Source organism: Mandrillus leucophaeus, unplaced genomic scaffold (assembly GCF_000951045.1).
Source record: "Mandrillus leucophaeus isolate KB7577 unplaced genomic scaffold, Mleu.le_1.0 Scaffold499, whole genome shotgun sequence".
In the NCBI taxonomy this organism is placed as follows: Eukaryota; Metazoa; Chordata; class Mammalia; order Primates; family Cercopithecidae; genus Mandrillus; species Mandrillus leucophaeus.
This window is the reverse complement of record NW_012105353.1, coordinates 1,214,808-1,226,932: the sequence shown is the minus strand read 5'-3', so window position 1 is coordinate 1,226,932 and position 12,125 is coordinate 1,214,808. Positions and strand designations below refer to the sequence as shown.

Here is a 12,125-nt window from a genome sequence, read left to right as displayed (position 1 = left end):
TACCAGCTACTCGGGAGGCTGAGGCAGGAGAATTGCTTGAAACAGGAAGGTGGAGGTTGAGCTGAGATCACACCACTGCACTCCAGCCTGGGCCAAGAGAGGGGGGAGGGGGGAGAGAGAGAGAGGGAGGGAAGGAGGAGGAGAGAGGAGGAGAGAGGAAGAGGGAGGGAGGGGCAGAGAAAGAACAAACGGAGATTTTTACATAATTCATGTTCTGTGTGTAAAATAAAATTCTCCCTATTATGAGATGTAGCTTTCTTGTTTGAAATTGCGTCTTTGCTAATAAAAGCACTAGAAATCTTGATTTGGAACTCAGAAAATCCAAAGGATACAGAAAAGAGAAAAGAAACTTAATCGTCTTTCTACCAAAGTGTCCCTAAGCAATCCATATCATTTTTGATCATTTTGAGTCCTAAGCCACAGGAAACTGAAGACCTGAGAAAGTCAAGAGGAAAAAACAGGAGAAATTGTTACCCTGACCTCAAGACCTGCACATGTTCCTAAGCCAGAGGAAAGACTTCCAGTATTGAAGACAATGTCCCCAATATTGCCAGTGTCTGTTTCTCAAAGAATTTCTAATATATTTGGATTATAAAGACAACCATTTTAATGGGAACAATGAGTTTCTCTTAAATCTCACTGGCTTTCCAGAAAAAAAAAAAATCACCTAAACCAGAGGTCAAGAACCAGATTAATTTTTCAATAACGTGTTTTTTAATAAGGTGGTTTTTTTTTTGTTTTTTTTTTTTAAATAACGTGATCCTAGCTTGGAAATTTAACTCTGCTTTTTAAAAAAACAACTGTGAACTCTGGCTTTAGGACATGACAAATGAAAATAAGGTCCAATGTACTTTTCACAATTCCTTCTGCAAGAGTTGGGTAGAACACCTTGTTTCCTCCCAGTAATTCTCCCGGGGGACAGAGAAGGTGCATATCTCCATGGTGCCTCTCTAGCAAGGCTATGCACAGCTTTCAGGTAATTTACCCACCAATTCAGTGGAAAAAATTATTGCAGTGCCTCTAAGCCTTGGAAATGTATTTCTTAGTCTTGGGGTATACGTGACACACATACGTACACACATTTCTCAAATGAAATAATAATAACGTGGTGGATACTCAGGTATACCACCCAGAACACCCCCACCCAACTTCAAGGAAGGATGTGTTGCCCCAGTTGTTGGGAGTTCTCTAGGAAGCAGCCCCTTACTGTTAGTCCCTTCTGAACTGCCTCGGTTCCAGAGAGCATCTCATCCAAGCTACCTTCCTAGTGATGAAGGACAAATGGAGGAACATAGAGGCCTGGCCATTTCATCCCAACCCAAGACAACTCAGAAAGGCCATTTCAGCTCCAGACCTTCCTCCCAAGGTGGTCAGCCAAAGCTGTCATTGAGCCTGCATCTCAGCTGCATGTCTCCCTCTGGCCAGTCCCGCTTCATTTACTCCCCTTCTCCAGCAGCCATCCCAAAGGCATCCCTTAATAAACCTCCTGTACCCTAAACTCAGCCTCAGAGTCTGGGAAATCAAGCTGCAAAATAAGATGTAAGTATAAAGGTATGATTATGTACACTAGCGGCAAAGTACTAGGAAGTTCCAAGGTTAAACAGATAAAGTAGCCTTGGGGTTGGCTGTATTTTCTTCACTCTTTTACTTTCATAAAGACTCAGCCTTGATCTGTCACCATATAAACATGTTTTCTAAAGTGATAAACTGCAGAAAGTGGCTAGCTCTGTCATCTCCAAAGCAGCATAAAATAGTATAAGAATTAAAATGGATGAAAATACAGGAAAAACCAGAAGTCATTTGCATAGAACTCTGACCAAAAAGTCAATTACCATTTTCAACTCAATCAAATACTGAAATATGAAGTGAAATGTAGTGTTCCAGATTTTTGTGACAGGAATTTTTTTAAAGTCAATCCTGAAAAGGAAATTAAGAAAACAATTCCATTCACAAGAGTAACCAAAAGAATAAAATGCACAGGAGTAAGTGTAATCAAGAAAGTGAAAGACTTGTACACAGAAAACTACAAAATATTGCTGAAATAAGAGAAGACCTAAATAAACGGAAAGCCATCCCACATTCATGGATTAGTAGACTTAAAACTGTTAAGATGTCAATATCAGCCAAGCAATCTACAGTTACAATGCAATCCTTATCAATAGTGGCTTATAGCTTTTTTTTTTTTTCCCCCAGAAACGGAAAAGCTGATCCTCAAATTCATATGGAACTTCAAGGGGCCCCAAATGGCCAAAATAATGTTGAAAAAGAACAAAGTTAGAGGATTCACACTTCCCAATTTCAAAAATTACTATAAAGCTATAGTAATCAAAATAGTGCAGACTGCAGTGAGGTGTGGTTGCACCAGCGCACCCCAGCTGGGGTGACAGAGTAAGACCCTGTCTCAAAACAAAACAAAAAACAAAGAAAAATAAATTTTTAAAAAAGGGCTGGGTGCAGGTCAGGCGCGGTGGCTCGTGCCTGTAATTCCAGCACTTTGGGAGGCCAACGCAGGTGGATCACCCGAGGTCAGGAGTTCAAGACCAGCCTGGCCAACACTGCGAAACCCTGTCTCTACTAAAAAAAAAAAAAAAATTAGCTGTGCGTGGTAGCAGGCACCTATGATCCCAGCTACTCGTGAGGCTGAGGCAGGAGAACTGCTTGAACCTGGGAGGCAGAGGTTGCAGTGAGCGGAGATCACGCCATTGCACTCCAGCCTGGGTGACAGAGTGAAACTGTCTCAAAAAAAAAAAACAGGCCTGGGTGTGGTGGCTCATGTCTGTAATCCCAGCACTTTGGGAGGCTGAGGTGGGCAGACTGCTCGAGCCCAGGAGTTTGAGACCAGCCTGGGCAACATGGCAGAACCCCATCTCTACAAAAAAAAAGAAATATTAGCTGGGTGTGGTGGCGCATGCCTGTAATTCCAGGCACTCGGGAGGTTGAGGTGGGAGGATTACCTGAGCCAGGGGAAGTCAAGGCTGTAGTGAGCCATGATCGCACCATTGCACTCCGGCCTGGGTGACAGAGTGAGACCCTGCCTCAAAAAAAAAAAAAGTTTTAAACCAGTGTGGTATTAGCATAAGAGTAGACACATATCAATGGACTATAATTAAGAGTCCAAAAATAAACCCTTACGTATACAGTCAATTGATTTTGATGAGGGTGGCAAGACGATTCAAAGATGACAAGATAGTTGTGTGTGTGTGTGTGTGTGTGTGTGTGTGTGTGTGTGTGTTTTAAAGAAACAGTGCTGGGACAACTAGGGATCCAAATGTGAAAGAATGAAGTTGGACATCTACCTCACACCAGACACAAAAATTAACTCAAAATGGATCAGAGACCTAAATGTAAGAGCTAAAACTATAAAACTTTTAAAAGAAAACATAGGAGTCATACTTCATGACCTTGGTTTGGGCTAAGAGTTCACAGATACACCAAAAGCACGATCCATAAAAGAAATAATTGATAAAACCTCTAATAAGGGTCTTGCTTCCAGAATGTATACTCTTACACAGCTTCGTAGTAAGAACACAGCCCAATTTTAAATGGGCAAAAGATTTGAATAGACATTTCACCAAAGTAGACTATGAATGACTAATCAGCACATGAAAAGATGCTCAACGTTATTAGCCACTAGGGAAATGCAAACTAAAAGCACACTCAGGTATCAGTTCATACTAGAACGCCTACAATAAAAAGACAGATGATACCAAGTATTGGCAAGGATGTGAAGATACTGGACCTCTCAGTGCTAGTGGAAATGTAAAATGGTGCAGCCATTTTGGAATTATTTTGACAGTTTCTTAAGAAATTAAAGGTATATTTACCAGCCAGGCATGGTGGCTCACACCTATAATCCCAGCACTTTGGGAGGCTGAGGCAGGCGGACCACTTGAGCTCAGGAGTTTGAGACCAGCCTGGCCAACATGGTGAAATCCTGTCCCTACTTAAAAAAAAAAAAAAAAAAAATTAGCTGGTCGTGGTGGCACATGCCTATAGTCCCAGGTACTCGGGAGGCTGAGGCAGGAGAATCACTCAAACCTGGAAGGTGGAGGTTGCAGTGAGCCAAGATCATGCCACTGTACTCCAGCCTGGGCTACAGGGCGAGACTCTGTCAGAAAAGAGAAGAGAAGAGAGAGAGAGAAGAGAGAAAAGAGAAGAAAAGAAAAAAGAGAAAAGAAAAGAAAAGAGAAAAGAAAGAAGAAAAATGTGCCCACTTCACTGCTAAATGAAGCTGAATTCAATACATCATCAAGCACAATTTTATCTTTGTTATTATTTTTAATTTTTCCATCTCTCTTTCTGGGTAAAAGTACAATTTTAGAAATATCAAATAACTCCTTGAAAAGAGATCTCAAAGCATCTTTGTTTTCACATATTCATAAATCATTTCAAACATCTGGCTACATGTTCAGGGTGTGGCATCTAATTCATATCCCTTATTTACAAGACTTCACTGTTCACTAACCGTGACTATGTATGTATGTATTGTATGTATGTGTGTGTGTGTGCGCGCGCGCGCTAAAATCTTTCCAAAATGATCACAAACCCACAATTCCATCAGATTCTCCCTCGGAATCTCTGGGGTCATATGATCCAGGTGTCTGATTCCAGGGTTACCCCAATCCACATGGAGGGGACAATTGAGCAAATTCTCCTTAGAAGCTACCCAAGTTACTTTGACATTCTGTTTTAATGTTTAATCACCATTAGTTGCAAGATGTCCATTCTGCTGATCCAAACCATTTTTCTGTTTACCCTACTTCCATCCCATCTGGAGTGGAAACAGTAAATGTCTCTTTACTTTCAGAAAGAGGATAGCATTTGAAGATGACTACTAATGGTACCTCTCAAGGCTTAGTTCCCTTTAGCTTTTCCTCTTAGGGGCGATTTTCCACTCATCACGTCACCTAGGATCCTTTTATTCTTCTGAGTGCTCTAAATTTTCGCATCTTGCCAAGCATAATGACCAATACTGGGCACCAAATTCTAACATAATGCCAAATATAGCAAAGAGATTAGCTGCCAAATCCTTTACAGGGGTCCCCAACCCCCGGGGCCATGGACCAGTACCAGTCAGTGGCCTGTTAGGAACCAGGCCACATAGCAGAGGTGAGCGGTGGGTGAGCGCGCATTATTGCCTGAACTCCATCTCCTGTCAGATCATTGGTGGCATTAGATTCTTACAGGAGTGCAAACCCTATGGTGAACTGCGCATGCAAGGGGTCTAGGCTGCGTGCTCCTTACGGGAATCTAATGCCTGATGATCTGAGGTCAAACAGTTTCATCCTGAAACCATCCCCCACCTCTGGTCTGTGGAAAAATTGTCTTCCATGAAACCAGTCCCTGGTAATGAAAATGTTGGGGACCACTGCTTTAGAGTAAGTTTATTCCTAAAAAACAAACAAATACCTAGGAAGAACAGTGCCGAGGTATGCTTGGAATTACTAAGAATGTTAAGGAATTCCTGGGTGTTTTGGAAGAGGGAGAATGCACCAGAAGGGAGGTATGTAGTGGAATTGTAACAGCATGACACCAAGTCTCCTGAAGGAGAGAATATTTCTGAGTGCTGATGCATCCAACAGTGAGGAATGGAGAAAGAAAACGAGTTGTCTTCCTTGCTCCTTGCCTCAACGTAACTCTTGCTGTTTTAAGGAATCAGCATTTCATAGCCATTTCTTGCATTAAATCCAGGATACATCTTTTTGCTTGTATAACAAATATGGAAGCACAGATGTTGAGGGCTGGAACGTATCAATGAGCAAAACAGCATAGTTCAACATTTCTCATTTTATTGCTGAGGATCCTGAGGCCTAGGCAGGGGTGGAACAACTAACTGCCCAGTGTTACTTAGAGACAGGGCTGCAGCTATAACTGTACCTCCTGGGCCTCAGGCCCAATGTCCTTCAACTTCTTCCTCATTTCTCCACAAAGTAGGTAATTTTAAAAATCAAGGCCTAGTGTGGTGGCTCACACCTGTAATCCCAGCACTTTAGGAGGCCAAGGCGGGCAGATCACTTGAGGTAGGAGTTCGAGACCAGCCTGGCCAACATGGGGAAACCCTGTCGCTACTAAAAATACAAAAATTAGCCAGGCGTGGTGGTAGGTGTCTGTAATCCCAGCTACTCAGGAGGCTGAGACAGGAGAAGTGCTTGAACCCGGGAGGCAGAGGTTGCAGTGAGCCAAGATCATGACACTGCACTCCAGCCTGGCCGACAGAGCAAGACCCTGTCTCAGTCTCAAAAAAAAAAAAAAAAAAAAAAGTCATGCCTGATCCCATTTCTTTTCCAAAAGGAATCTAAAACCACCCGATGCCTTATCTTACAGGCCTGCTTGTAAAATTCATGCTCCAATAGTAATTATGTGCACTACACCACTTGCTATGTTTCTAAAACTTCTATCGCAGGTGGGGTGCTCTGTCAGTGTCCTGGGGAAGCCTGGGCCCCCAAGCTGCAGGTTGGGGACTTCTGCAGAGGGTGCCCAGGGGACAGCTTTGCCTCCTGGGCCCTTTTTTCCCTCTCCTAGGAACTCCAACTGGAATAGGAAGAGAGTCTGCAGGCCTGTTCCCTCTAGAAGGGCTAGCAGGAAGGAGACTAAGGCTCTAAGGAGAGGGACCAAGGGCCTGTCCTGACTCTAGGTCATGGTTTCTCAAACCACAATGCCATAGGTCTGGAGGGATGGGCAGCTTGGGGTGCATTCAAGGGTACAGGATAACCTTGGCAACATTTCCAAGGCCAAGATCCTTTTAAAACATTTTTAGGGTGGTGATTTTATTATACTATTCAAACCAACGTGGCAATAAAACTATGTAATTTCAGAACTTTTAAGCCAAATCAGGAGACTTCAGTACATAAATGGGACAGAAGGAAGTAGAATTCCATCCCACTTCTTTTCCATTTGTGGCAAGAAACTTGTGCCCCATATTAACTGGCATACAAGTTCACGTTCCTGCATCGTTAGGGAAACTCTGATTGGGAAGTATGGGAGGTACTGACTCCAGCAAAAAGAATGAAACATCGACCCAGCTCAGAAGAAGTCACCCAGAAGGTTCCAGCTCAAAGTCCCAGCAGGTAATGAAGAACATACACTTTCTTGCCTGGCCTTGCCTTCTGGCCCACACCCTCAATGGCTGAGTGGGGCCTGGGGCTGGCAGGCTGAGGCACAGGGAGATTTCTAGCTGTCCTCCTTAGAAACACAACCCACAGGCATGATTAGAAGTCATCTTGCTACCTGGATGATTTTCAGGCAAGCATTTTACAAACTGACATTTACATTTAATTTCAGAATTAAAATTCTGAAAATGTAATACTTACTGTGTTTTTTTGAGTTACCATGTCCTGAGAAGAAAAAGAAAAAATGAATATAGCTTTTTTTCAAAACAGCTAATTTCCATAAGCATTAGCCAGTACTCCCCTCTATAAAAGAAATTAACCATGTAAGAATTAATCACATAAAAGCACCCACCTTAGAGCAAGAATTAATCATGTAAAACCTCCCTCTCCAAAAGCTTCAAACACAATGAACCTCTGAATTGCAACATTCATATTCCAGAGAAAATTGATCACCACTGGTTAGCCTTTGGAACTATTAGAGGGCATGTATGCTTATAAGGATTTCCCCAGAACAGTGCCAATGCTTTTGCCCAAAAGATATTTTGAGCTTCAGGTTTGGGGTGCTGAGTGCCCTCATCTTGCCTTCCCAGAAAAGAATGTCAATGATAGCAAGGAAGGGCCTAGAAGGCACTGTGCTATCCCCAGATCTGGAACCATTTCTTGAATCAATCAGTGTGAAGGCCACACCACGGTCAGCTTTCCTACAGAAAGGGTGTTGGCAGAAGAATTCCTGACACCTCGCTACAACAATCTAGGAATGTTCAAATTCAGTGACAACAATTTTAGTCAGTAAATGTAGCATGATAATTAGGCAGCTCTTGACTGTCTCATTTACGCACCAACACTTCCAGAGGGGGAGAAAACACCATAATCAAACAGCTGCCCTGTAAAACATGTTTTAAATATTCTGAGATTTTTATTTCCTGATAACAAGTGCAAACTGCTGCTTCTGGTGTTAGATATAACTGACTACCCATTTCCATTTTAGGAAATAATTTTCTGTATCATTAAAAATTAAAACATCTAGTCCATAAAACTTTCCAGAGGGCTTTGCTAAGGCACAGTTGAAGAAACTGTCCTAAATTGGAAAAAAAAAATTCTAATTTCACGTTTTTCATCAAAATATAGGTTAATAATCTATATCTTTCATACTTGCTAAGTTCTAAATATTCCTAAGCCTAACTACCTTCGTGAAAATCAGTAAAAGAAAAGGTCAGTATCTAAATATCTAATGTAATTTGCATTGGTTTATCGCCCTGGGGAAACTATTCTATAATGTGAAGTACACTAATAAAAGTCTCTTCTTTCACTGTCATACAAATGACTTATTAAAATAACAGTATTTTGCCATAATTACTGAGTACATATCTATGTAAAGTATATATGATGTTTAGCACATACAAGTTACACATCTCAAGCAGGTGGTATTTCTACCAGGAAATAATCTCAAATCCTTACACAACCCTGAAAACCTAGTTAATATTAAATCTCAAGAAACACAATGAAAATGTCCAACTTTGGCATAAAATTTTACTACTCTCTACCAGTGATTTTTAACACTGAGGGAACTGAACCTTTAGAAATGATGTCTGCGAAGGCTGACTCTCCAAACCATTGGTTCTCACCCATGGTTGCACATTTGGGAGGTTAAAAAAATCTCCATGCCTGGGTCCCACCCCTATCCCTGAGATTATGTGACGTAACTGGTCTGGGGTGAGGCCTAGGCATGGGGATATTTACAAGCTCTCCCAGTAATTCTGAAGTGCACTCAAGGCCAAGAAGCACTGTTATAAACAAACTAATCCATTATTTCTAAAATGATTTAACATAGGCCAGGATTTTCTGACTAAAATATTCAACAATATCAATATCCACTGAATTTCGGAATAACTCATGTTAAACATTTCCACTATACAAATATAAGCATTTTAAAAAAATACTATGTTATCCAAAAAAGCTTGTATCAAACTTGCAAAAATACATTTTAGAAATTCTTAACCATGAATGAGTCATGCAGGAACACACATGTTTACAGTTTTGCTTTGCTTTCAGACTAGGGGAAAATAACATCACAGACTAATTGAGTCTATGCTAAAATATTCTGTCCATTTCAGTAACTGTTCAATGTCTTCATATTATTATCCAAGTTGAGAACTGATTTTTATGTGTAGGTTTGGATCCAACAGCTCACGAAGGAATTCGGAACAGTGTGTTTGCTTCAACTGAAACTAACAGGAGTGTTTGCCTCGACTTCCCTAACGAGCCTGGAAATGCCCAAGTTGCCTGCACACGTATGACTGTAGCACAGATGCTCACAAAGTGGCCAGGAAGTCGTCTGTGTGAACTAGAACCTGTGGTGGGAAGGAAAGAATTGCACAAGCAAGCCTTTGTTTTTCTCCAACTTCCTGTACTACTGTGGCATTTCAGCTAGACATATAATTCTGCTTTCCCAAAACGAAGTACTCAGGAGAATGTGAACAATACCCTGTACCTTCAAAGAGAGAGCAGTGTCGGCATCGGTGTCATGGTACAAGATCACATTATTGGCCATGTCAAAGCTTTCTCGGACTCCAAGATGGTAGAAGAGGGAAGGCTGTCTGGAGACATCACTCATGTCTACCACAGCAACATCTGCAATGAACAAGGAGAGGACAGGATTAGGGGAGATGATCTGTCTACTTCATCTACTCACTGGTGATCACCAGTGGGGAGCTATAGCAATGTGTATTTCTGTCATCAGCCTGTTAGGTAAAATAAGGAATGATTTGATTAAAATTACCCTATGAACTGTGGAAGAAACGCAGTAAGAATCTTTTTGAATCCTCTTTCTTCTTCAAAGTGCTGGGAATGTAACCTCACTTAGAACTTGCTGATGGATTTTTAATGTTATTTTTGTAATGACATATCATACATCCGAAGAATATATTTAGCTTATATATCAGGCATAAAGTATAATGCAATGAAAAACCATGTACCTTCTGTGTAGCCTAAGTCAGAGGGTTACCTGCACTCAGGGTCCCATGTGCCCCTCTCTAATCACATCTCCTCCCTCCTGCCCAGAGAACACTTCTGTCTGGATCTATGTATTTATCAGTTCCACGCACGTGCTATAGAATGAACGTTTGTTTCCCCTCAAGGTTCATATATTGAAACCTAATCCCCAATATGATGGTACCTAAAGATGAGGCCTTTGGGAGGTGATTAGGTTATGAGGATGGAGCCCTCATAAATTGGATTAGAGCCCTTATAAAAGAGACTCTGGAGAGCTGGTTTCCCCTTCATCATTCCAGGACACAGGGAGAAGGTCCCGTCTATGAACTAGAAAGCAGGTCCTCGCCAATGAGTCCGCCACCACCTTGATGTTGGACTCCCTAGTCTTCACAATTATGAGAAATACATTTCTGGCTGGGTGCAGTGGCTCATGCCTGTAATCCCAGCACCTTGGGAGGCCAAGGCAGGTGGACCACCTGAGGTCAGGAGTTCAAGACCAGCCTCTCCAATATGGCGAAACTCTGTCTCTACTAAAAATACAAAAATGAGTTGGGCGTGGTGCCAGGTGCCTGTAATCCCAGCTACTCGGAGGCTAAGGCAGGAGAATTGCTTGTACCCAGGAGGCAGAGGTTGCAGTGAGCTGAGATCGTGCCACTGCACTCCAGCCTGGGCGATAGAGTGAGACTCTGTCTCCAAATAAATAAATTTATGTTGTTTAGAAGCCATGCGCAGGCATTATGTTATAGCAAACAGACTAAGACAATATGTACAGGCATGTATAGGCATTATACGCGCACACACACACACACACACAAATTCCTTAACAGTGTATTGCTCTGTTTTGTATGTCTTTGAACTTCATGTAAACAGTATTGCATTGTACATATATTCTTCGGCTTGCAATTTTTTGGTGGCATTCAACCAATTTGTGCATTTAGCTCCAGTTCATGCATTTTCGCTTCTGTATAGAATTCTGTTGTGTGACAGATTTTTATTCATTTCGTATTTCACACTGCTGCAAAAAACAGTCCTGTCATAGCTCCTGGCTCACATGTCTACCATGAGCTTGACATATAATGTGCCCTGGCCGGGCGCGGTAGCTCATGCCTGTAATCCCAACACTTACAGGCATGGCCGAGATGGGCAGATCGCTTGAGCTCAGGAGTTCGAGACCAGCCTGGACAACATGGTGAAACCCCATCTCTATAAAAAATACAAAAAATTAGCCGAGTGTGGTGGTGCGTGCCTGTAGTCCCAGCTACTCAGGAGGCTAAGGTGGGTGGATGACTTGAGACTGGGAGGTCGAGGTTGCAGTGAGCTGTGATCACGTCACTGCTCTCCAGCCTAAGTAACAGAGTAAGACTCTGTCTCATAAACTAAAAAAAATAAAATAAAATGCACCCTGGAGTTGCACCCTGTAATAGAGACCTATTCTAAACAGAGGAGCAACTTCTTCCATGAATAATGAGCATGTTTACATTATGCCTAGCAGTATGGGGCACCATTTCAAAACTCCAAACATTCTAGAGGATGTAAGAGTTCCAAGCTTGACGGGAGCTTCCTCACCATGTGCAGTGGAGATATAGGAATGCAGTGTCCAAACTCATGCTTGCACTGCTGTGACTCCTAGAAAGTCATTGAAAATCCCAATGGGACAGAACAGAGGCCAGTTGAACGAGGGCGTGAAGAAACATGAAGGCACGCAGCAGTGCATCAGCACCAGACACTGCTGGCTCTGTACGGAGGCGCTGGGAACCTGAGGCCAAGTGCCGCTAAGCCCCAGAGTGGGCCTTTCATTCTCTTATTTATGGATTGCCTGCTGTATGGCAGGATTGTGCTGGGTGCCAGGGACAGAAGTATCAACAGGGCATAATCACCTCCCTCAAAAGAAAAACCCAACTACAATACAATGTGGGTAACCAGAAGAAAGGGGATGGTTAGGATCACCGTGAGGGCAGCCAAAGTGAGGGAACAGTGAACAGAGTACCCCCAGGAGGGTACATAATCCACACCTGAGTGGAGGGC

At 42.4% G+C, this 12,125-nt stretch overlaps 1 protein-coding gene across 1 annotated transcript in view; it reads right to left on the bottom strand.

Moving 5' to 3' along the window:
• MAP3K15 (mitogen-activated protein kinase kinase kinase 15) overlaps positions 1–9,755 on the bottom strand; it is a 133,969-nt gene extending 124,214 nt beyond the window's left edge. The window contains exons 1-2 of the mRNA XM_011995799.1: positions 9,601–9,755; positions 7,311–7,334 (exon numbers count right to left, since the gene is read on the bottom strand). Coding sequence (XP_011851189.1) covers positions 7,311–7,334; positions 9,601–9,723 — 147 coding nt within the window. The 5' untranslated portion in view covers positions 9,724–9,755. The remainder of the gene's footprint in view (positions 1–7,310; positions 7,335–9,600) is intronic.
• Positions 9,756–12,125: the final 2,370 nt, after the last annotated feature.